The 24,556-nt window shown below is 37.9% G+C and overlaps 2 protein-coding genes across 3 annotated transcripts; one reads left to right on the top strand and one right to left on the bottom strand.

Annotated features, from left to right (window-relative positions):
* Positions 1-1,225: 1,225 nt before the first annotated feature.
* Positions 1,226-10,097, bottom strand: LOC140951644 (vacuolar protein sorting-associated protein 29). Its single transcript, XM_073400942.1, has 5 exons — positions 10,008-10,097; positions 9,478-9,594; positions 5,060-5,167; positions 4,010-4,137; positions 1,226-2,926 (listed from the first exon to the last, which is right to left on the bottom strand). Exons 1-5 carry the CDS (start codon positions 10,095-10,097, stop codon positions 2,806-2,808), a joined length of 564 nt encoding a protein of 187 aa, XP_073257043.1. The 3' UTR covers positions 1,226-2,805.
* A 1,022-nt stretch (positions 10,098-11,119) lies between these two features.
* On the top strand, positions 11,120-21,820 carry LOC140952154 (sin3 histone deacetylase corepressor complex component SDS3-like). 2 transcript variants are annotated; one of them, XR_012167336.1, is made up of 15 exons: positions 11,120-11,378; positions 12,328-12,529; positions 13,837-13,903; positions 14,207-14,262; positions 15,243-15,314; positions 17,311-17,330; positions 17,562-17,621; positions 18,201-18,297; positions 18,992-19,084; positions 19,187-19,301; positions 19,768-19,825; positions 19,941-20,019; positions 20,121-20,174; positions 20,336-20,366; positions 20,646-20,754. XR_012167336.1 is itself a non-coding variant. In XM_073401581.1 (15 exons), exons 1-15 carry the CDS (start codon positions 11,253-11,255, stop codon positions 20,796-20,798), a joined length of 1,251 nt encoding a protein of 416 aa, XP_073257682.1. In that variant the 5' UTR covers positions 11,120-11,252; the 3' UTR covers positions 20,799-21,820. The 2 variants fall into 2 exon arrangements, 1 of the variants encoding a protein (XP_073257682.1); XM_073401581.1 differs by having other exon boundaries at positions 19,187-19,269; positions 20,646-21,820.
* Positions 21,821-24,556: the final 2,736 nt, after the last annotated feature.

Genomic DNA, 24,556 nt, shown 5'->3' with positions numbered 1-24,556 from the left:
ACCACACTGACGTTGCTATTACTTACGCCAGATTGGGTGAAATACACCAGCAACTATATGCTAATGTCGGACGTTAAAATAGAGAGTCAAACTGGGTTGAATATCAAAAGTTCGAAGTTACCACTGACGTTCAGATTTATACAACTGGCCCTAGGGGACGAATACTATCTATACTAACTAGGGTACAATAAGTCTCCAGTGTGATGCGCATTTGTTGTCAGTGTTGTCCCTATACTTTTCTATAAAATTACTTAAAAGTACAATTTTAATTCATCTTCTCTGATATGTCTTTAATTCCTGTGAGCACACTGTTTTGTAAAGAATATATATTACAATGAGAAATTTGACGCCGATCATTCTTAGGGCTAGAGGGTGTACAAGTTTATAATAAGAATTCATATGACAGTGCTCCTCCACTTCCCCAAAGCAATGACGTTATTAGGAGCAGGGGTTTCAATAATAATTGAAGTAGCCAGCAGGTTTGAATAGAATACCCGACTGTATCATTAAGGGACCTTTAATCCCGTATCTATAGGGGGGTCTGGGGGATGCCCCCTCAGAAAACGTTGAAATTTCAAAGCCCTAAAATGCGATTTCCAGCGTTCTGGGCCGAGTTTTTCAAAGCTGGGTTAAGATAACCCAGGGTTAGTTTGAAATTTGAATTCAATTCTTTTTGTCAGCAATCGGATGATTGGCTACTCTAAAAAGAGTAGATAAAATTGTCCGAGAAAATGCTTTTGATGAAAAGAAAGAGAGACCCAGGTTAAAATTTAACCCCGGGTTAGCGCTAATCGGCCTTCGAACAACTTGGCCCTGGGGACTAAATTGAGTACGAAAGAGTGTGTTTTTCATTCAAGAAAATGTAGCTTTCATTCAGGTTCCGATTATCAACCACACAACTTACAAGCAATGAACGAACGTACATTTGAACGAGAACAAATTTCGTGTAAACCTCCAAAGAAACGTGTGAAGAATTGACCGAAATACAGCGTCTGCATAACTAAAGCGTAACTTAAAAGCAGTGGGCCTTTACGTTTTCATTCAGATTTTATGATATGTTATTTGTTTACGACATCATAAACAATAGTTGCTTCTTCTTTCGGGGAGAAAAGTAGCCGACTTCTCTGATCAAAATAACCGACACGTTTCGTCGGTCTTCGGTGCTTATTGAAACCCCTGCAGGAAAATTTACACTCTGGGCACTTTATGGGCTTCACGGCGCAAATAATTAAAAGTAGAATTTGTATTTAAAATTCATTTCAGTTGATTTATTTCACAGCTAAAATATTTGAATTTTCACTATGGTGGCAGAGATTATTGGCACATAAAAGGACACATACAGTGGAACCCCATTAATACGGACACCGATGGGACATGCCACAGTGTCTGCGTAACCGGGTGTTTGTACTAAGCGGATTAAATTTAGAGAAAATATATGAGCTTCTTTTCCATTGGAACAAACGAAACTGTCCGTTATAACCAGGTGTCGGTATTAAGCGGGTGACCGTAGAGCAGGGTTCCACTGTACCTGACACTTACACTAACTTTGTAGTTCTTTGTTCTTTCATGAGCATAATACAATACTCTTAAAGATTAGTTTAAGTGGTAAGCCAGGCTCAGATGTAGTAATGGGGTGGGAAAAGACTTATTGAAATTCAAAGTACGAGTAATCTGTCCTTAAAAAAAAAAACAGATTGTGTCTTCTTTTGTCAATATTAAAACATCTCGTAAATCTCCCCATGAACAGGCTCAAGTATGAGTTAAGTATGCTTGATGCCAAACAGGGCTGATTAAAGCCTTGTCTGGATGACCAGGACAACTAGATTTTCCTGCTGGGCAAGTATTTTTTATACCTAACTTACTTGCCAAATGGGCGACGGCAAGGCAAGTCATCTTTTAACTAAATCATAAACAAAGACATGCATTTAATTACTTCATGCAGGCAAAATTAGCCTGTGTGGCCGGTATTGAAAGGGGAAGGGAAAGGGGGGATTTGCATGCCCTCATTCTCTTCCCCTTCCCTTTCAACGCCGGCCACGCAGGCTAAGGCAAAATGAGAAAACGTTTGGCCAAGGACAAGCAGGAATTGCAGGTCTTTTCAAGCCCCACAGAGGCCACATCTGAAACTAAAATTAAATGTCAACCTAAAATATAATTTTTGAATGTTATTTTTAAGTGATTAAACTCATCACAAAAAAGACAGTCAGACGTCAGCACAAGTGAAGCGAGTACTAAGTTTGTGTACGTGGGATTACCAGCTCCTGTTCAGGCAATGAGCCCGCACTTCTCCACGCCCCTTGTTCTCCTCTTCTGGGCAAGGTAGAGGGTCCCCAATAGGATTCTTCAATCCCCTAACCCGGACCCCGAATTTCATGCAATTCTGTAATCCCGCTTTTTTTTTGGCATCCCACCTCCCATGATACTTTCAATTCCGAATCTCACCCGGATTTGGCTTTATAATTCCGAAACCTGAGATTCAATTAAGGGAAATCCCGGATCCCAAAAAAACTATTGGGGACCCTCAGAGGTACAAGTCCAAAGCCGAGAGTGCTGCAGTGAGAGTAAGCCTAGGCTTACCAATGAGACTGATCTGGACAATCAACATATTTTAGGTATAATGGAAAGATATGGGGGTGAGGACTTACTTTAAAATCTGGCTTCCAAAACGGAGACATAATTAACTTTTTAACTATTCCCCCGGGACACTTCATCCTTTTTTAAAATCTAAGTGACAGCACAGAAAAATATGAACCTTAAAATGACTATAAATGAAAACACGGTAATTATTATTTTCATACATATTTTCTATACAGGTTTCTTGTACTCAATTCTCTCCACCTTCACATCATCTTTGATCAGCTGATACACATAGGTGACAATAGTACCAGCTTGAATGTCCATCAGAACAAATGACGGTACAATGTCGCTACAAGAAACAACATTCCAAGACTGATTACATCTAATTTTTCCTTACAGTCACATATCTTGACAGACCGATAGGCAGAAAAATAAGAAAAAAAAGACAACTTTACAAAGCATAGGGACCTTGAGCAATAAAGAGGTTTACATCCAAGACATAAAAAATTCATCGACTGTCAAACTTTTCTCCCTTATATTGTTCTACAGAAGTTAAAAAAAAAGGTTCCACACTTATTTTGTCAGACAGTCCTAGAAGTGTTGGGTAAAGCTTAACACCAAACTTCAAGTTGCTACTGAAGATGTTTGGATATCACAATATTCTTGGGGCCTTACTACAAGTCGACCTCTCCTCCTAAGTTCTCAGAAGCGAACAAAGTGTGCAGAGCTTTAATGACCTTGTGCAATGACTGAGAGACATGAATGAACTGATTTGGCATTTTTCAAAAATTTGCTGTCACATTCCCTGCTCATCAGCAAATCATTCCAGTCAAATGTACAAAATTTTCCCCACCCCTGGCTGCACATTGTGGCCAGAATCAAAACATTTTAGTCCTGTAAAGCATCAAAAGTCATTTCAAATTTTGAGTGCACTCTATTAACATTGTATTGAGCCCAATCTAAATTTTAGTTCGGTGTATCAACTAAAACACTGTCCCATGTATAATATATAAGAATGTGATGTTAGGCTCTTTGTGAGTAACACCAAATAAAATTTATTTTTAAAACTGTTGCTTATTGAGACACTTACTTCAACATTATCTACAAAAATGGTCATAAAATTCAAAATTAACAAAAAAAAAATGCTAAGGTTTTACCTCTCTCGGGTTAAAGGTCTCTTGAAAATTAAAGCTCTCTGCACAATTTTAACCTGATGGTGTTTTTTGTTTGGAAAGCAGAGCTTCCCTTTACATTGATACTGCAATATCTTAAAACATTTACTTGATCCCAGTGCATGTTGGGCGCAGAAAGAGGCAAATATCCCCTCCCCTAGGAGAACAAGATCAGTCAAATGCCCCACCCCAGGGCCAGCAAAAACAATCAAATCCTCACCCCATGCCCTGGCTCCCCAACCAACGTGAAGAAGTCTTACCTTTGCAGTGGATTATAAGCTCCTGTAGCTGAGCCAGGGTTGATGTAAAACCTTCCCTCATGTTCATATGCCGCAAACTTGTGGGTGTGGCCATAAATAAGAATGTCGACATCAAGCTGACGTTGAAGCTGAAGATGACAAATAATAATAATAATAACAATAATAATAATAATAATAATAATAATAATAATAATAATAATAATAATAATAATAAACAATCATGTCTTAAAAGGTTTTGGTTTTACAGTCAACTCTCTCTCTCTCTCAACTCTAAAATGGACCCCTTAATAACCCTGCTGTTCTTTAATAATATCGTGTTCTAAGGGGAACATTGGCAACAATGTCAATTGATTTTTAGACACTTTCCCCCCTCCCCCCCCCTCCCCTGATTGTCCATTTGTTATGTCTGTTTGAGGAAGCCATGTTGAAACGAGAAAAAGGGGAGGGGGAAGAGGGTAAAAGGGGAACCTCCACTCCCTCTCTCTTTTGACCTTGTTCTCCAACACCTTTAGATTCCTGTCATGCAGGTTTAAAATACAGTTGTACCAGGCCAGCTAGGACTGCCATCAGTTAATGGTGATCATTGCAAGCCCTTATTTCCTCCGCTCCTTGCATGTTTGCATCTCACTCATCCATTCATGTGTAAGATACTTTGCTTATTACCCTTGGTAAAAATTATGTTATGTGACTTGGCCTTATCCTCACATCTGCCCCAACATTCTCCTAAGATAAATTTTAAGTTTTCCCAACTTTGCCATGCACTCCACCCAAATGATAGCTTTCAAAATGTCTTGTTTACTAAAAACTAGCAGTTTTATAACAATCGAATATATTGAAAGCAGAAAGAGGAAGCCAAAAAATTTCTTAACGTTTTCCCAAAAGATATTATCCACAACTTAGGCAAATCCCACAGATGAACTCTATTTTCCATTGTCTTGCGTTCAAAAATAGCCACGCTACATTGCTCTGTACAAGTCCTCTTATATCCAGTAATGAACACATCCAAGCCTTCATAAGAATCAAATTTTGTTTAACTTAAACAACACTCACCATTGCAAGTGACTCGGGGTCTCCCCATGGAACAACCTGATGACCATGGCAAACTCCTATTCTAAACTGACCAACGTTCACAACCTTCTGTTCAGGATATGTTAAATTCTGTGAAAAATCAAGACCTTGAGTCATTTTTACAGGATTTCAACAATTCAGAGATGGTGTCACTTGATGTAATATATCAAACATGAGATGCAGTGTTTCATCACCAGATGAAACACCGAGAAGAGAGTTGAAAATATGACGCGCAGCGGAGTATTTTTGACGAACTTCGAGGTGTTTCATCTGGTGATGAAACACTGTGTCGAAGGTTTGATATTTCTTCTCAAACAAAATCATTTTTGAAGGAGAAATTAAGGATGCAAAAATGAGCAGTTTTTCATCTGATATCCAAACACTCATTAAACATTAATTTCCTTTGAATTTTCTTTATGAATTATTAATGAGTTTGAGAAATTGTTTTCAAGACCTGATAGACCTGTGAGCCTGCCAGTGTCCCTGCCTAATTGGGGACACTTTTCATAACAAATTGGAATTTGGAAATGTTGGTTTTTGAGGGGAGGTAAACTGGATTACTCAGAGAAAAACCTCCTGGAGCAACAAAGAGAACCAACAACAAACTCCAGCAACACACTGTAAATGATGTAATGGACGCTTTCTCAAATAAACGTCTCTTGTCTAATAAATGCCCCCCTTAGTCTTTTATGTTTGTATCAGATGTTCCTCTCTAATAAAATTAATGCAACCTCCTGTCTAACAGACACCCCCTATACTGGTACTAGGAAAAAGCAAAACGATGCAAATTCATTCAATTTAGTTAGCTTCTTGCTTGATTAACGAAAGGTTGCACATTGCATCTTGTTGAATGACAAGTTCAAAGAAAGGATAGGGTAATGATAACAGGACAATGTCCCTGAATGAGGATATTGACATGGAGGTTGAGATTTGAAGAGCGATATGAATCCCTAGACAGCCTAGACATTATAAAGGGATGGACTGGATGTTTTGCTATTTACAAACTCTATAGATATTTTGTCAGAAAGCATACCATGCAGTTTTGTTGAGCTTGTGACAGTTACAATAAACACCTCTCTCTTTAAGGTGGTACAGAAGGCTAACATGACCATCTCAGAATCGTGTGATTTTCAACTAGCTTGAAGCTAGCCAATACTTAAGTATAGAAGTTTCAGTTCAGGGCAATTCCATTAAAGCAAGATACAATCAACTAAAGGTTTTTTTCGAAGACCAATTTAGGGGGGAAAAGTTGGTAAACTGAGTGCTATAAATACAGTTGTGGTTAAGTAAATTACATCCCACAGCAGGCACATTGAAAGTTTTATTACCCGGTTTTGGTTGCAAAACAATCACATGGCACAAACTCTACCGTTGTATGAGCAATTTACTTCGTATTCAGGTTAGTTTGAGAGGAATATCTATAATTATGTCTTGAATTTTCCTCACACACCGAAGCACCTTGACCGTAAATGTCTTATGAATTTCTCTAACACATTATATATATATAATGATAAGTGACTTGCAAGTAGGTGAGGTAAAGGTTTCTGCGGTTTACTCTGTTAGAAACCTGGGTGCTTGGTTTGATGCAAACATGAATATGACCACACATATTAACAGCATATGTCAGAATATTTATTACCATCTACATAACATCCGGCGTATTAGAAAGTATTTATCATATGATAATAGGAAGTCCATTGTACAGGCTATTATAATGTCACGATTAGACTATTGTAACGGTCTATTATATGGTACGCCTGCTGTTCATCTTGGTAAGCTGCAATGCCTGCAGAACGCGGCAGCTCGGCTGGTATGTACTATATCTAGGTATGATCCTATCACACCATCCCTGATCAACCTGCACTGGCTTCCGGTTACCCACAGAATAGAATTCAAGATAGCAATGCTAGTTCACAAATGTATCTACGGTGTCGCACCACAATATCTTTTAGACTTGATAAAAATCAAAGAGAGCTCGCGGTATCAGTTGAGATCATACCGGGGCATACTCCTAATGGACAATACCTATAGAACAAAAAAGACACTCGGGGATAGGGCGTTTGAAAATGCTGCGCCCAAAGTATGGAATCGACTCCCTCTAGAAATTAGACAATGTCAATCATTGAACATTTTTAAAGTTTTACTAAAGACACATCTTTTTAAATTAGCTTTTTATTAGTTCTTTTATTAACTCATATTTTACTTTTATTGTTTTCCGAAAATTGTAAATTATTATTATCATTATCATTATTTGAACTAGCCATTTATTCCTTTAAGATTTTAGTGTTGTAATGCGCACTCGATCATATCTTTATCGCATGCTAGACTGCGCAATATAAGAAATAAACATTATTATTATTATTATTATTATTATTATATAAAAAACAGGCACACACTTTGTGATTAAATACATCCATGACTGTGTTGTCTGTCATGTTCTACATTTTACCACTACATGGCACTGAAACTGCAGATTTTCCTTCTTTGGTTAATGTGTTATAATGTTAGTAATAGATGGAAAAGCTTTTCCTTGCCACAGAAAGGAAAATGTTTTCTTGTACTGCGTGGAACTCAAAGAAAATTCCTCATTGAACAGAAACAAACTTGTCAGCACTTCACTTCAAGACATCATTGCAAAGCAAAAGGTGTCACTATTTCTACTTGCATCTCTGATTGGTATTAGGGAAAAATACCCAGCCAAGTATGGCGATCATGACTGTATGTATATAGGGCGGTATTTTGCATTTTACCACTGGACAACTCTATTACAAGCTTATCCACCGGGTGACCAGGTCAACAAAGACAAATTTCAGTTTGAGTGCATGTAAATCAATGGAAATTGCAGCTTTTTTGTAAAAAACTCTTAGGCCCTGTCCACACATATCCAGATATTTTTGAAAAAGGAGATTTTTTCTCCGTTTTCAAAAAATACACATCCACACATCGTGTATTTGAATTGTTTTTGCCTGTAGAATTCTCCCCATTCAATATTTTTGGGAGCACTGCATTGTAAACCCTTCTTTTACGGTTTCATTCATTCATGTCTTTTAATTTCGAATATTATTTAAGCGTTTTCAATTTAGAGGCAATTTTATACAAAATGGCTTTTTCGACCACATCCTAAATTTTAATAAACCCTACAAATTCCTTAATAGTTATCCGAAAGAAGATACAATTTTTTTTAAATCACCATAAACTTATGACATGCATCCAAAAATTTCACTTATTTTTTAAACACGCTTCTAATATTTTTATTTGATTAAAATTGACAAAAAATGCTCAAATTAGCCTCTGCTACCACCTTAAATGCTTCCTATCTGTTTAAATGCCCCCTCTTGGACTCCTAAAATTAAACAAATGCCCTAGGTGTCTATTCCATCATTATGATATGGTGTCGACTCAGAACCACACAAGTGGGGAGCAAGTACTCTCCACACTTCAGCATAGCTGTTCCTGATCCCCATAAATGTCCCAATTTGGTAGCTACAAGGAACCTACTTATTGGGGAGACCTGCATGCACATGAAGTAAAAGCAATTGCCAGAAAAAAAACTCTAGACAACAAAGTAACAAAACAACAACAACCCCTATAAAGAATCTCAGTAAAAACCCTTTTAAACTTTCAAGATGTCAGTGCTGCAAACTGCAACCATTTTGGTTGCCATGGTGAGAGGGGAAAAAAATTGAAGACTAAAACTTGCAGCAAAAGTCGCCAATTTGGTGACCTGTGTTTGGCAGTCATTTGCCAGGCAGTGGTGTTGTGTTTATGGTCTTTCTAAGGCAAAAGTGAGATAAACATCTGAATGAAATATTATTTACGGTAGTTTTATATTTTTTATAATTTGACTATTTTACCCTGGTTGCCCAGATATAAAGCCCTTAGATGATGTGTGTGTCTCAAAATTCACATGTGATAACTGGGCATCAATTTTCATCATTTCATACCCTTTAGGAAATATTGCACAAGGTGCCCTTTTGTTGTTGTTGTTGTGGTTCTTTTTTCTGGTTACCAATATTCTAAATCTGGTGTCCAGTTATTTAGGTCATCAAAAGACAACTAAGCCTGAAAAAAGGACTGACATTTGGTGACGCTACCACTGGTTTCCCCTTGAAATGACGTCTGAGAAACAAGTGCAGAAATTCCATACTGATGATTCTTCACTACCCATCCAGATGTGGGTAGCGATTCTGATTGGCTAAAAATTGTCTTCAACCAATCAAACGCACTACCCAGATCTCGGTAGTGATGCGTCATCAGTATGGAATTTCTGCGCTCGTTTCTCAGACGTTATTTTGTGGGGAAACCACTAGTGGTGTCGTGAAATGTCAGCTGTTTTCTCAGGCTAAAGGCAACTTTGAAAAACGTTGAGTTTAGAGTGTGGACAACAATCAAAGACTTGCCTCGTCAAAATCTCCTCTAACAACATGAACATCACTGGCCAGTGTCTTCAGGTAATCATAAGAATCCTTAGTGCATAGATTACCAGTACAGAGAATGTGTTGTATTTTACCTGGAACCTAAAAGTATACATTTTGTGATAAAAGTTAACGTGAAAAAGTCAAGATGTTTCAACCTCTGCAAGGTCATGTTCAAGTGCGAGTAAAATATAGAATTAGCATAAATACATTACCTAAATTAAGTAACAGTGTAAAATATTGTTAAACATTTTACTCATCATTTTAGTATGTCAAAGTCAAAGTTCACATAAAAATTTGTTAATTAAATATCCAATGACATAAAAAGGACTATGCAATATTTAGGGCAAAGAGGTTTCATTTGAACAGCATCATATAGGGTTGATAATTAAGGATAAACAGATCTGTTTAGCCTGTGTAAACAGATGCATTTCCAGCTGTTATTTGGGAAAAACTGAAAAGCTAAGCTGCAGTCAGTTCATAATAGAATTTGAGGCTAAACTTGGCCAACCTACCAATAACTTTTTAAACTTTGCAGGCAAACTATGCTGCCGATGTGGAATGTGGAGGTCACCAAGCACAAGAACAAGCTGAAAAGAAAACATTAGGCTATTCAAAGAGCAAAGTCTGGGTTGATTTGGCAACAGCATGTAGACAAAAAAAGGGTGGACTAACAGATGAGGTTCATGCAATCCTTCCTTCTTCCTGGCTCAACGATATGCTGTGGCTATACCGCCAGCAGCTGGTCATGATTAAAAAAAAGGATATCTAACTGAAACAAAAATCTATATTCCTTGACTCCTTGTTTAAACCTAGCTTATTTTATCTACCCATAGATGCATCTATAGATGAGTAAGCCTGTAAAAACAACTGCAGATCAGACTACTGGTTTATTAGTAGTGTGGAGGCCTTGATTGGCTGCCAGTCATCAGACACTCTGTCAAAGATGACCCTTAGAAACCATAAAATTGCATTGAAAAGTAGTAAAGAACATCTTAAAGCACATTGCTCCATTTGAACTGCTGAAATCAACGAAATTACACCTTAAATTACCCTACTCTCCCCTCCCCTCCTCCACAGCGCCTCTCCCTCCAATTTATCTAACTTCCTCCTTGACACTAGCTAAATCTCTGGGGTATAGTTAATATGCATTAGCTAGGTCTCCCGTGTTTTTATTCACTCATAAGTCGTGCGTTCTGCATCCTGGCCAACCGATGAAGCTCCGACATGAAAGCCAAGAAAACTGCATTCCTGGTGCAAGCGAGAACGAAACTGTCTGCAGCCATGTTGGAGACGGGGTTCAGCTTTAAAATAAGCTACGGCACATCAAGCCAAGAATAAGACTCTACGAAATTAAATAGCTGGAACAATAGTGCTACCTTAAGGACGAAAATAAAACAGAGAATACTGATAATACGACTGCTACACTTTGCTAAAAACTCACCATCTTGGTGTACTGGTCTGTACTCACACTTCGATGTTCCTCTAAAGAGTAAATACCAGCCTCCCTCGACCACCAAAAAGAAAAATGATCGCGTGGTTACTAAGCCAAAAACCGGAACTAAAATATGAAAAATAAGCCAATCAGCGATTTTCAGGCTAAAAATAGCTACAGGAAATGCAATCAACAAACCTCCCTCGCGAGCAAGACCAGTCAGTTCAACAGAGCTCAGCTCTTGAATTCATTCTTGCGGCAACTTTTCTGTCTATACTTGAATATCTGAAACACAAGTCCTTTTGTTCTAACCAATGATAGCAAGATGCCGAAGCTGAAGGGAGTCGAAGGGACGAAATCTCACAAGAAGATGGGCATAGCAAAACGAAGAAGACCGAGTGGAACGGCTTCTGTCAAAGGAAAGAGCAATCTTCGTAACAAGAGAAAGAAGGTTTGAATTTGGTTAAATTTACTTGAAAAAAATCGATTTGTTTTTATTTAATCGCACGCAATTTTCCTCGAAATTCTACGAGATTTGCTCTTACATATTCTCTGTTAGTTTCTCTATTGACCGGGTTATACCTGACGCTTGTTCGATTAGTCTTGCTCGACTTTATCCTGAACTAAAATTCTTTTTCTTGCAGGATTTTCTAAAAGTTTTAATCTGAGTCTTAAAACTTCTGGGCAGTATTTATAATATTCTAAGGCATACGCCCGAGAAATCTTTGAGGATATAGGTTAAAAAGTTTTGGCGTCGAGCTCTTGTCTCTCGATTCGTTTAAACTTGTAGCTTCGAGAAAAATACTGCAACATTTAAAGTATGTTATTTTCCATCACGGTTTCTTTTCATCTAGATATATATTTTTCTTGTTCGAATGTCTTCGCCGTTCAAGCGGTTTAGTCATTTTCCGAAGTTTTGCCCTATTTGCTTGGAAGAAGCCAGTCGACTAACTACAGGACAGTCTTGTCCTTTAATATGAAAGGTTGTGCGTGGAGACCTTCCCTTTCAAAATATTATTTTACTTTTCAAAGCCTCCTGTTTTATAGTTTTGAGCTCAGATCCATTCTTCTCTTTAGTTTGAGGCTATTGTTAAGAGGGCGCTGGGCCTATAACAGAAATCATTCGAGGAGTCTTACAATTTGGGTGAAATGATTTTTCAGTAGAAAGAATCAGCTGTGTCTATGTGCTTTTAAACTGTACGCACAGAGTGCTGGCGTGTCAAAGATGGGAACGGTAAAATCCGGCCGCCAGAAAAAAATTAGCGGGTACCTGTTGTTCAAGAGAGTAACCTAAAAAGCTGCGTGACCAATATTTTTGATGAAAAAAAATTAGGATCTTTGGAATTTTAAAATAAGAATTGTGTAAAACTTCCAGACTCAAGCTAAAACTTTTTTTTCAGTCTGGAAGAAGTGTGAGCCCCCGGAGTGATTCTTCTGAGGACAGCGTGTTGTCGAGTCAAGCATGCGCACAGAGGTCATCGGGGAGGCTGAAAAAAATGGCGGCAATGTTCAACCGAGAGGCGAGTTTTGATGATAATCGGTCGGATATTTACGACGACGATGAAGATAGAGGATTTTTTCAGATGAATGAATCAGATGAAGGTACAGTTAGTATTTTAATGTGAGGAAAAAGCGGCTTATCTTTTTATGAGGTGTCTTATCGTCCCTCATATTTTGACATGCAACTGGTCAATCCAGGTTGTGTTTACATTGTACATTTACAAAATCTGCTCAGTTTTTTTACTCAGGCATCCTGTCGAGAGTTCGTGTCTATTCTCTTAGCATAAGCAGTTGTCGATACGTTATAGTTGAACGTCAAAGTTTTTAATGGGACTACATTTTTGCACTTTTGTGAGATCTGCATTCTTTGTGCCCTGTATAATGTGCAGACTTTATTAATGCAGAGATGCTGATCACGGACGATGAAAATTGTGGAGAACTTTTTTAAACGCCAACACATGTCATGACCTTCTTTAATAACATTGTAGGTCCCCTACCCTTTCAGAACTTGAGGTGGTTAGATGGGGTATTATTATTTAATTTAACATTGACCAGCCTGTGTGCATTTTTTTTTTAGCATTTTTGGTCATAGTGTGTGACACTCTCAGATTCTTTGAATTTCACGTGCTAGGAAATGCAGTTTGAGAGAAAATAAATGTGGCATAACATTTAAGCTCAATTTGCCACCTCAAATAAAATCAAACCTTTCCACAACCTCTCTTGGGGACAAAGTTGAGGGTTTGTTGTAGAGATTTTGCCATTTTAAAGGGGTCAAACAAGAGTAAATGTATCTGCTGGAAGAAAAAAATGGCCATTATTTGTAGAAAGGTAGCTCTTAGGATAGGTTCAAAATGTACATCGTGCAGATTATGTTGGTGGACACACTGGAAGGGTGGGTGTATCAATGTATTTTTCTTGTGTAACAATCACTGTTGGTCTTTTCCCTCTCTTTTGTCATAGGAAGGGTTGTTTGATTTTATTATATTAAAGTGTTGGATCAATAGTGCAGAATGTAAAAGGTTGTTGGTTGTCCTTTGACAATCAAACAGGGAATGCTGGGACATAATTGTGGCAGGTCATGTCGTAAATAATGTTCTAATGCATATGTTATATGTTAGGGCTGTCATTAAAGGCTGAGGGCCGGAACTTTCTCCCAGCTTCTATGACATGACCCTTTTTTCATTGGAAAATGGAACAAAAATAGAACCAAAAAAAAATACCTAGCTGTATACATCACCTACGTGATGTATTTACCCAGCAAATTGAAATCTTAGTGACATCTCTGTGATATTATACCTCTAAAACAGTGTTTTTTTTTCTTTTTAACTACATAAGTGATCACACATAAGTGAATGGCCTAGGCTTCAAAGGAAAATTGATTTGTAATACTATTTCATATCAATTGTTAGATACTGAGGATGCAAGTGAGACTGATATGGCCAAGCTTGAAGAAGAGTTTACAGAAATGAAAGAGCAGTAAGTGGCACCATGTCTATTAATGTGTCCAGTTTTCCATGATTAGGTCAGCTTGTTGATCTTCCCACTTTTCATACTTATACCTGTAGCTAAGGTTAGGTAGCAGTGAAGAAAGAGGTGCTATTACCCACCTAACAGTCAGTGATACATATAGCAGAATGTTAATTCATTCTTAGAGTACTCATAGCACTGAAGAAAATCAAGGTGCAGTTTAGTTTAGGGTTAATTATCAGCTTCTGGCTGCAGGCTCATTTTGACTCAGTTGTTTAATAATAATGTTTCCTCATTTTGAACTTCCCTTAGGATGTATCAAGACAAGCTGCAGGACTATAAACAACAGTTACAGAATTTGATTGGTGGTAGGTACTTTTAAGAGGGAAATGGATGTTCACTTCACCAAGTTTAAAGTAGGCAAAATTTAGGCAAAGTTTTTCAAGATTTATCTTGAGCCAATGTCTTCAGTTATCACTGCCTTAAGTGCACATGTGTGTACACTTGGTGATCATTGCTTTTTGTCTTTGTTATTTAAGCTAATCCTGCACTGAGATCTCAAAGGTCAACTCTTTTTTAAACATAGAGGGATTATTGCATTATACAGTGGAACCTTGATATGATGAATGGCCAAAGGACTGGCAAAATATGTTTGCTATAACAAGGCTTCATCATATCAAGGTTCTTTTTAACATATTTTACTGTTACTGGGACAAAGAAGAATATCTTTCTTTATATCTTGTTATATAGAGATTAATTATATTGAGTTTCCTTTGTAGCTGCTAATAGGGAGCTTAAGAAACAACGATGGCGACATCAAGGAGAACGGCAAGAAAGCAGTAGGTCAAGATTAGCAAAACAACATCTATGCACGTGCATCACGCTTTTTTGTACATTTCTTTGTTGTCACTGTACGACTACATTGTGAAAAAGCCTAATTTCACGTTTTGCGGAGGACATGAACACAAGACGACTTTCTCTGTCTTTTCTTGACCTTTGAATTTACATGTTTTAGAATTCAACTCCAGAAATAATTGCCAACTTGACGAATTAAATGAGATGGAATGAGCACAATAAAGTTAAAAGCATCGTGACTTCACTTTTTACGTGACGTTTTCGTAGCCATCACTGTCATTGTTGCTTAAGCTCCCTAATGTTCTCAGTGGAACAATGCTGTTCTCTGTAAAATTCAGGGTGCCTAGCTGATGATTTTTATGAAAGTGACTAAGACCTCCTTATCAGCCAAGAGCCAAAGTAAGGTGCCAGGGGCCACTGGGTAGAGTTAGAGCACAACCCTGGTGAAACCCTGTTTTGTCAAATTATTGATTTCTTTTTTGTTGTAAATTAGGAAAGCATCCTGAGTACACTAAAAGGATGAATAAACTGGACATGTTAAGAAGTGAGAGACTTCTCATTGCAGGTAAAGTATATGTAGCTTGACTTCCTTGTATACCAGGTAACCTGGTGTGCTTGGAATGAAAAATTTCCTTTTAAGAGTACTGGTAAAACTAGTGAGACTTTTTTAGCGGTTGTTGATAAAAAGGTTTTCCATCTTAGTGAAAGATTATTATTAAGTCACTTTTTAAATTCACCATCCCCATCCCACAAGCGCAAGTCATAGCTAATAATATGTTAAAAGGTCATCATTGTCATGAAAGATATTGTTCTTGGTGGATGATGTGTATAAAGGGTTTCGTTAATCGTTTGTGTCACGATTGTGACATAGACATTGATCACCATGTTTCGACCGTGTACTGCAGGTCTTCATCAGGCCATAGTGTCGATTTACTGAGTAGAACTATTGTACCACCATGTTTGTTAGTGATTGATGTATGATTGTTGGTGGGTTTCGATCCAAAGCATTGTTGGCTTTATTAGAAGAGGAAACTATTCCCTCAGTGGTCCGTTGTGGTAATGATTGGATGCTATGCCGTCTGATCGTCAGCATCCATGCGTCAGGAATCTCAATTCCACTGTCCCTGTTGATGTTGTTAGGGTGAAGTCTTATGTGAATAGCCTCTTTAACTCTACGAGAATACCAGTGAGAATCTTGGTCAATAAACTTAACCTCGTCCCAGAACGGATAATGCGCGGTCTTATTGACATTTTCAGAAATGGCTGAAGTTTGAGTTCTTGAAGGCCATTTAATGTAAATGACCTAATAAATGCCCACTTCCAAATAAATGCCGCCTGTCTATGTGAATTATTCCAAAATACTAGGAATAAGCAAAATCTTTCAATTCATTCTGTTTCTTGCTTGATTAAAAAGGCTTTGAGAAGTTCATCTTGTGCAATGTCGAGTTGAAAGTAAGGATAGACTAACGATGGCAACAACAATAACCCTGAACGAGGATTCTGACGGCAATGTGGCAATTACAAAGAGAGATATGGATCTCTAGACAGCGGAGAGATATCAGTTGATGGAGTGAATTTTCCGCTATTTTTAAACTCACTTGATATTTTTGCTGAAAGTTTATTGGTTTGGTTGAGCTTGTTACAGTTATGAAAATATACTCCCCTTCTCTTTAAATGCCTGCTATCAATTAAATGCCCCTCTTGGACCTCTAAAATTAAATAGACACCCCAGGCATTTATTAGGTAATTTATGGTATCCCTATTGTGCCCCTTAATCTGTTCATGCATGTACCTTCCCGTTTGCCAATGTATACTTTGCCGCACTCACAAGCAATCTGATTCTTGGATTGTGTGATGTTAGCTACAAATGAGTAGGGGTATCCTTTTGCCCATTCCACATGCATAAGTTATGGCTTAAGTTATTATGTATTAAAACAAAGGCCATCCATTCATAGCCTGAATTTCATCCAATTAATTCAGGCTAATCCATTCATTGACAAATGCATTGTTGTTGGGTAAGGGTGAGAGAAAAGGTGATCCCCCCATCATGCATAAACAAAGTGTTTTGATAAAGACCTGCAGCTGTTTAACTTAACCATGAATAGGGGTGTAACAATTCATATTCCTTGCGATTCTATTTTGTAAATGTTTCTTAATTCTTATAACAAAATGCGTAATGTAAACAACATGCAACCCTTAACCTTTAATTTGAGAATAGTAACAGGGACAGGAGGATTCACAGTTGCTTGGTCGTTCACTGCCATGTTTGAGAACCTGACAAAGAGCATGTCACACATGGTTTGCCTTATTTGGAAATTCTCAATGGGTGGCTGAAGGACAGCATTTTTCCAGGAAACACAAAATGGCAAACGTACTGCAATCGTCTTTGCTCTTCAATCAAAAATGCACAATTTAAAGCGTTCTGGATTCTGATTTTACAATATTATAACTCACTAAGGGCACCCTGGGAAAGGTATGCACAAATTGAACCAAATTAATTGAAACGTGGAAGCAAAGCTACTTGTGGTGGATTAATCTGACTATTCTGTTTTCATTTGCAGAAATATGCCGAAAGTATGAGGTTAGTATTTGAACAGAGGCATCTTTATTATATGGTTATGACTACATTGTATGTTTTAGTGATTTAATATGGTACTTTGATAATGGGTGGTATTGGTGGGGGGTAATGGCGTGGCAGTACTGTGTTTTGTACACATGGAAGTTATTTACCACTAATTGCAAACAAAATTATGCCTTCAGTGTATTAGATATTTCAAATTTTGTAATGTTTTATATTTGACTTTTACCCTAGATTGAGCTGATCGAGAAAGAATATGTTCGAGAACAAAAGGCAGCACAGCAGGAATATGAGGTCAGTTAATCTTTTTCCTTCACAGTAAAACATCAAAGTAAAGCATATTAGCTGGTAAAGGGGTTCAACTTACTTGAAGGCAGTAAAGTTACCATTCTGAAAGTTTGGGTTTCAAGAACTGCTCTGTTGCTAGCTTGGATTGTCTAGTGATCAGTAATTCCTTATACTTGCTGGTCATGCTTATAAATAATCAACTGTTTCACTTGCAGCCAGTTGGGATTTTCAGCTCCTACGGGGTAATTTAAATGATTTGTTTCAGTTATTTTCCTTAGCTCTACCCTGTGAGCAGAGGCTACATATTCGCTGTGTGAGCTTTTGTGCAAAAAGTAGCCTCTGCTGACAACCGTTCAAATCTGTCCTGAAATCTGGACCAATAAATTAAAAAACAGGTTTTTTCCTGTTCTTGACCGGTTTAGAGCTTTGCGTGAGTCTTGCGTACTAGCAGATCAGAGTTAATGCAATTCTTTTATTTCGGTGATACTCGCGCCATTTGACGACAGACCTGTGGATTAATTTTGCTTGCGAAAATTTATGTCAAGGTTTGACAATTGAACAGTTGTTTCCTTCTGATTTCTATAGCAAAAGAAAGTTGAACTGAAGGAAACTCTCCTGAATGAACTGCAAGAGAAGAAAAAGGTGATAGAGTCTGAAAGGATATCAATGGAGCTTACTGGAGGTTAGTATCAAAGTATATTTTTGTTCAGATTGTCCCATCTTGCCAGCTGCCAGGGCCAGCCATATAATACAGTCAACTCTATTGTAAGTGACTACCCTTGGCACATGACAAAGTAGTCCTTCACAGGAGGTGGTTGTGTACAGGAAAAATCAAGAAAATATGCTCAAAGTGAACTGAGTAACGTAATTACATAAAGTTGTTACCTTACAAGCTGAAATTAGGGTTATAGACTACTAGCAATAATGTTTCTCATCAAATAGCACTTAGAATTATTGTTGAAACTTTGTACATATCATATTGGATCAACATAACAATACACTTTTTTACCTACATACAGGAAAAGATCTTAAGAATGTTTCTCTTACAATCATACGTTCGATCATGATGAGTGGTCGCTTACAAGAAACAGAAAACAAAAGAATATGTCAAATGTCTGGCCTAAAAAGTGGTCGAGACTGTGTGAGAAAATAGATGTGGTCTATTACAAGAGAGTTTTAAAAAAAGCACTTTGACTGAACAGTTATTTACAAGTGGTGGCTTGTAGGAGGTGGTCCCTTACAAGAAGTGGTCACCATGAGAGAGTTGACTGTAACATCAATATTATTACCTGACTATTTTTATAATTCGGCCATATGGCCAAAACAGGATTCAGTAGTGTGGTTTTAAACTGATATATTCAAATTCTTTGTTGTAGACTCAGTAGAAGTGAAACCTGCTGTTACACGAAAGCTGAGAAGAAGGCCAAATGATCCCCTTCCTGCTCCGGAGAAAAGGAGAAAAACCTCTCATATCCTTTTCAATCATCACAAAACTAGACAAAGTATTGTGTTCAAAGCAAAATAAAATTATTGCTTTGTTTTTGATATTAAATGGCCTTAACTGATTCCACCCCAGATAAATTACATGCTTGATGAAGAAGACATCATGGAGGACTTAAAGGCACTCAACAAACTTGTTTCCCTCCCTGGTGAGGTATGTGAGCTCTCTCTACACTCAACCGCCAGGTACCCTTTGGCGGCACTTAGAACAATGTGTGTTTCAAACTGTAGCTCACTTCATAACCATAGCTATTAGACTACCTTAACCCATTTGCGTGTAGCCAACAACCCAGTTTGAAGCTAGTTGCACCATTTTCTGATCACCATCTGACTAATTTGAGCAATATTTTAGCTTATGTCCCTGATGCCTCCATTCAACTTGGAAAAGTTTGGGCATTTTGGAAGACAAATTAGAAAGTGACTCTGTCCCTTTTACTTAAACCTTTCACTATCTCTCCTCCCCACTTGGTTAGCTTTTCTTTCCCTTTTTTCCCCCTTTTTGCTAGGTATTTACGTAAGGGTTTCTGTTGTGTGAATGTGTTAACAAAGGCTAGCTGTAAAGGCCTGTGTAGTGTTAAAACGTTTTTAATCTAGTGATGACACCTCAATGGTAATCTCTGACTCTAAAGTCACAAAGTTGTTTTTTTGGTAGATATCCTCATCTCAGTCTCGATCAGAGAGTAAAACTGGGAATAACCGAATCAAATCAGGTATGATTTCTTACTATTTCATTTGTCAACAGCCGATTGATTACTAAATAGCTTAGGTTGCACTAATTTGATCCTTTGAAATGGTTACATAGTACGTACTTGTAAATCTTTCTAGGGAATGGTTCTCATTCAGAGATCTCGTACCCAATTGAAGTCAGATCTGAAGATGGGAAGCTGTTTTATGACAAAAAATGGCAAGTTCATATTCTCAAGAAAAACATAATCATCAAATTTTATTGTCTCTCTAGCTGGTACAACATGTTTAGAATCACTATTATTACTTTTTTCTCACCAGGTTTCACAAAGGAACTGGAGTAGTTGTGGAGACAAGAGAAAATGGGAGATACAGGTGAATATTGGGACTGTATTGATTTAGAGAAAATGCAGTGATTACATACTGCTCTTATTTTTAAGTATTTTGATTAACATGGGCAGAGGTGCCCAATAGCTCGTGTTGGTATTTTTTCTATATATAAGCCACACCTTAAGTAAAGTATTCTTCTTTTTCAGTGGTGTCCTTCATTCCATTGGTCAGTCAGAGGTGAGGCATTTTTTTAACAGTCCTGTGCAGAATTTGCAAATGAGTTATGTTTGGAGTGTGCAAGGAAAGTCATGTCCGATAGCCTGAGGCTAGTGGGTCTTTTTGCAACTGGGGTAGTGAATTACCTTCTTCATTTTGGGGGGGGGGGGGGTGGGGGGTGAATTCAAATAAGAGAAGTGTTATAAGCTGAATCGTTCTTTTGTTTAAACCTTGCCTTATGTTTTAGTGAAATTAGAGCAATTTCACCTATTTAACAAGTTTAATGTTTTAACTCACTAGATCTGGATCAAGAAAACTGACAACACCAAAGTCCGCATATACATATCCTCACTTATCAAGGGAAAATTTCACCTCAAGAAGAAGAGCACATCAAGCAACAGCAATCATCATCCTAGTTCATCACCTGCATTATCTCAAACCAGTAATACATAACAAGCATGAGAAGATATTTTTTCCTTGTAAGATAGTAAATAGCATGTAGTAGTATTTTGTCTCTCCAGGGTGTAAAATAATAATCCTGGAGTCAAACTTCTTGTAATAATTTCCTGCAGGCAAATGTCCAGTGACTGCACTCTCTTTTTGGTGTTTAGGTTTTCACATTTAAGTTTTAAACCTCCCAAAAGTGGCCAGTTGAGACAACAACCTTACTCCCCTACCAGTGTTAACTGGAAGAATGCAACACCAATACAATCACTGATAAGAGCATACCGAGTTTTTTCCTTTCCTTAAATAGGACAGTACAATATACCAACTTCACTCTATGTATTAGACAAGCCAAAGCCATGCAAGGGCCAGTCATGTTTTTATTTTGAAATTGCAGTCTATTCAAGGAAGAGACCTCATGCAGTAAGCAGCTCCTAGATCTTGGTTTTTTGGGAGTTTGCTTATGAGAGGTTCAGTTGTATAAGAGGTTATGACTTTGTTGTTCATTGCTGGGCTGTCACTAAGATGTCACGTTGCTGATAATACATTTAGTGGGCAGGAAATCAAGCAGTTGGGAAATTCTTTTGTTTTCTGTGAACATTATCAGGCCCCAGGGTGCAAAGAAAGTCAGTTTTACAGCCTGCCATTTGGGCAAGCTGTAGCTAGTATGTACTAGCCCACAAGTCATTTCAACTAGCCCCAACTCCCTGTTTGATTAGCAGGATTGATTACAATCCTTCTATAATTGTTTTTCTTACTCTCCATTGCACATCGCCACCTAAATGTATGGTATCATTGAGGCCTGTTATGATAATAAAAGGTGTTAGGAGTCTTTATAGTGGAATGCAAGCACAATTAAGTTTGAATGCTTAAGATTATCAATGTTACACAATCTCCCTCAATCAATATCTCTTCTATTTGCTGGTGTGCAACCTGAAAGCATGAGAATACTGAGGATGTGACTTGCTTGAAATTTTAAAGTCACACCCATACTTGATCTACTGTTAGTATTGATACTCAAAATCAAAAGGTCTCTATTGTCTACAGGGACATTTCAGAGAAAAATACAGTCTATTTTTTCCCACTTTCAGTTGGCTTAAGTCCTTGGAACATATTCCAACAAAAGGATCATTTCACACTGAAATGAAAAGGGTCAAAATTTGATCAAATGCTGGTTTTTTTGTTTGGCTCAAACGTTGTGTTTTCAAGGTTACTTAGGTCTATGCCTCCCTCCCACCCCCACCCCCGTAAAATATAGGGCACAAAGGTTACTAATCATGAATACTGTTTGTATACTACTCACATGTTAAGGATACAATATGAAGACTGTTAACAGATGATTAGCCTGCATAACTGGTGGGATTAGCATGGGAGTGCTGTTTTGGCAAATTATTATGGAGCCGCGAGAAGAGTGGGTACAAGTCACTTTGCATGGCGATTCTACCGCCCGGGAAAGTACCCCAGGCACAAGAATCCCACCAGCTATGCAGGCTAACAGGTGTTGTTTTGTGGTGGGGCCCTTTGAGTGAGTAGATTCTGTGAACTATGCCCTTTTATCAGTGGTAGTTTTGTATATAATATATGTATTTACATGAAAGAACAATGTAGTAAAGACTAATAATCACTACCATCATGCATGTAGTCTTTGATTCTCTATTAATTTTCAAAATATTTTGCTGTGACAAATTAATTTGTGGAAAAAATTCTTTTAACCATTATTTGTCATAAATTACAGGGCTGTGACTGAGGGCCAGGGATTTTCCCTTGACAGCTTCTATGAGCATGATCCTGGCTATTTTCACGGGAAACAAAACAAAAGTAAAACATTTGTTAGCTTTTTTATTACACCCTCTGCCAATTGCATATTCCCAGTAATGCAATGTAATGCAACCCTCCTGTGTGCTGATGCACATTCCCAGTAATGCAAACAGGAACTTTTTACCAAGCTTTTACTGTATATTACATGCCCACTTTCAGTATCGTGTCTTTTTGGTGCATTGTTAATACTATGGGTAAAGCAGTTTTTAAGGACACCTCATAATATTATTCTTTGCAAACAAGCCAACCACATTGAGCTATTGGCCTGTTGAAGAGGGTGACTGCTTATTAATATTCATTTACTTTCTTCACTTCCTTTACTATTCTTTTAAATAAGCAACCAATAGAAACAGAGATCTATAAAAATAATTTGTAGGTATTTCTCAACACTGTTAGAATATGCTCAAAATCGATAACACAAAATTTGTTGACTAAACTCGGCCACATCACTTTGCCATTGCCCTCTCACACCCAATGCAAACCACCCAAACTCCAGGAGGAGTTTACCTGCAAACTCGACTGTTCAGCGTACCTGTCTGGTTTGTGTAGGAAAGTTTTTGAAGCCGGACACAGACAAAACAATTTTCTCTTAATAGAACTTTACATAATTAAAAACAATAAAACGTTGCGCCAAATCAAGTGCGTGGTTACTTACGCCTGGTCAGCACACTTATCATGCATGTGCAGGAGAAAATTCTTCGCCCTGTAAAGTTTGTACATTTGTTGCTGAATAATTATTTCTTCTCAGTGACACAAAAGGGTAGAAAGAAACTGATAGAGTATAAGACTTGCAGAGTTGCATTGACAAGCCTAGAAGTACTATGGTATTTAAGAACTTTCTTTCGTTCAGTCCAGTCTGATTTCTTCGGTTGGTGCATTTTCCATTTGGCAAGATTTCCATTATAATTCCATATAATAATTATAGGGGATTAATGGAAATCATGCAACAATTTCATTCCTTTTCTCACAAATATTTTATATGAATAGAGTTAAAACATGCATGCATGATAAATGTATGGGGTTATACAGAAAACTTACCCTTCGTTTTGTTAACATGCTAAATTATGGGATTTTGTGGGCCCCATTTTCACTGAAAACTCTTCTCGAAGAAAGCCCTCCAGCAGGAGCTAGAAAGGTACAGAGAACAGTCCCTGGGGCTCCCTTGCTCATTCTTGAAAACTTTTGCTGCTGTTTATCCCGATGTGACTTGTCGCCCCTGGGTCTCCAAGCAGAGGCGGATCCAGGGGGAGGGTTGAGGGGGTTGCAACCCCCCCTTTGGGAAGTTTTCAAACTTGTCTGGCTATCCCTTTTTCATGCCCAAAATAATATTATTTGTTATAATGTTAGTTCCAGTCCAATCGATCGTTACAAGAAGACTGTAGCTATTCCTTTTCTTGATTCCTTAATCATCCAAATGCAAGGTCGATTTTCTGACGAACATCACCACGCCAGCCATCTGCTCTATGTCGTGCCATCGATTATAGTAAATAAGGCACTGCAGCAGGATGATGAAGTAGAAGGCATGCTGTTCTGGGAGAAAGATATTCCATTTCTCAAATCCTTTGGAAATTAGGTACTAAGTAGATGGAAAACACTCTGGCAGTCAACAGATAGGGAGCTTCCAAACAACCTTATATTAGCACCTGGTGTTTGCGATGAAGATGCTTTTCCAAATATCTGTCGCCTTCTGGTCATTGCCTACACCCTACCGATCACAAACGCAGAAACTGAGCCGTCGGTTTCACTGATGATGGATGAAATGAATCAAGAACTGCTCTAGGTCAACAACGCCTGAAGAGCGATTCTCTGATCTCCCAGTAGATCGCCAGTACTACTCTAAGAGATTCGAGGAAGACGAGATATGCCAGCAAGTCTTTGTAAAGGCTCATCCAAGAAGGCTCTTTCAAGCTAGTCTGTTTGACAAACAACTATCGTTTTTGCACTGTACT

The sequence above is a fragment of the Porites lutea genome, chromosome 11 (assembly GCF_958299795.1).
Source record: "Porites lutea chromosome 11, jaPorLute2.1, whole genome shotgun sequence".
Lineage (NCBI taxonomy): Eukaryota > Metazoa > Cnidaria > Anthozoa > Scleractinia > Poritidae > Porites > Porites lutea.
This window is presented reverse-complemented; position numbering and strand designations above follow the sequence as displayed.

Excerpts from the sequence above, each read along its gene's own strand:
- LOC140951644 (XM_073400942.1), bottom strand. The coding sequence starts at position 10,097 with ATGTTTTCTTTTCAGCTTGTTCTTGTGCTTGGTGACCTCCACATTCCA. Across the intron at positions 4,138-5,059 it reads ACCCCGAGTCACTTGCAATG|CTTCAACGTCAGCTTGATGT; the intron begins GTGAGTGTTGTT and ends TGTCATCTTCAG. Across the intron at positions 2,927-4,009 it reads GCTTATAATCCACTGCAAAG|CGACATTGTACCGTCATTTG; the intron begins GTAAGACTTCTT and ends TGTTTCTTGTAG.
- LOC140952154 (XM_073401581.1), top strand. The coding sequence starts at position 11,253 with ATGCCGAAGCTGAAGGGAGTCGAAGGGACGAAATCTCACAAGAAGATG. Across the intron at positions 15,315-17,310 it reads TGAGAGACTTCTCATTGCAG|AAATATGCCGAAAGTATGAG; the intron begins GTAAAGTATATG and ends TTTCATTTGCAG. Across the intron at positions 19,085-19,186 it reads GAAAAGGAGAAAAACCTCTC|CCCAGATAAATTACATGCTT; the intron begins ATATCCTTTTCA and ends AACTGATTCCAC.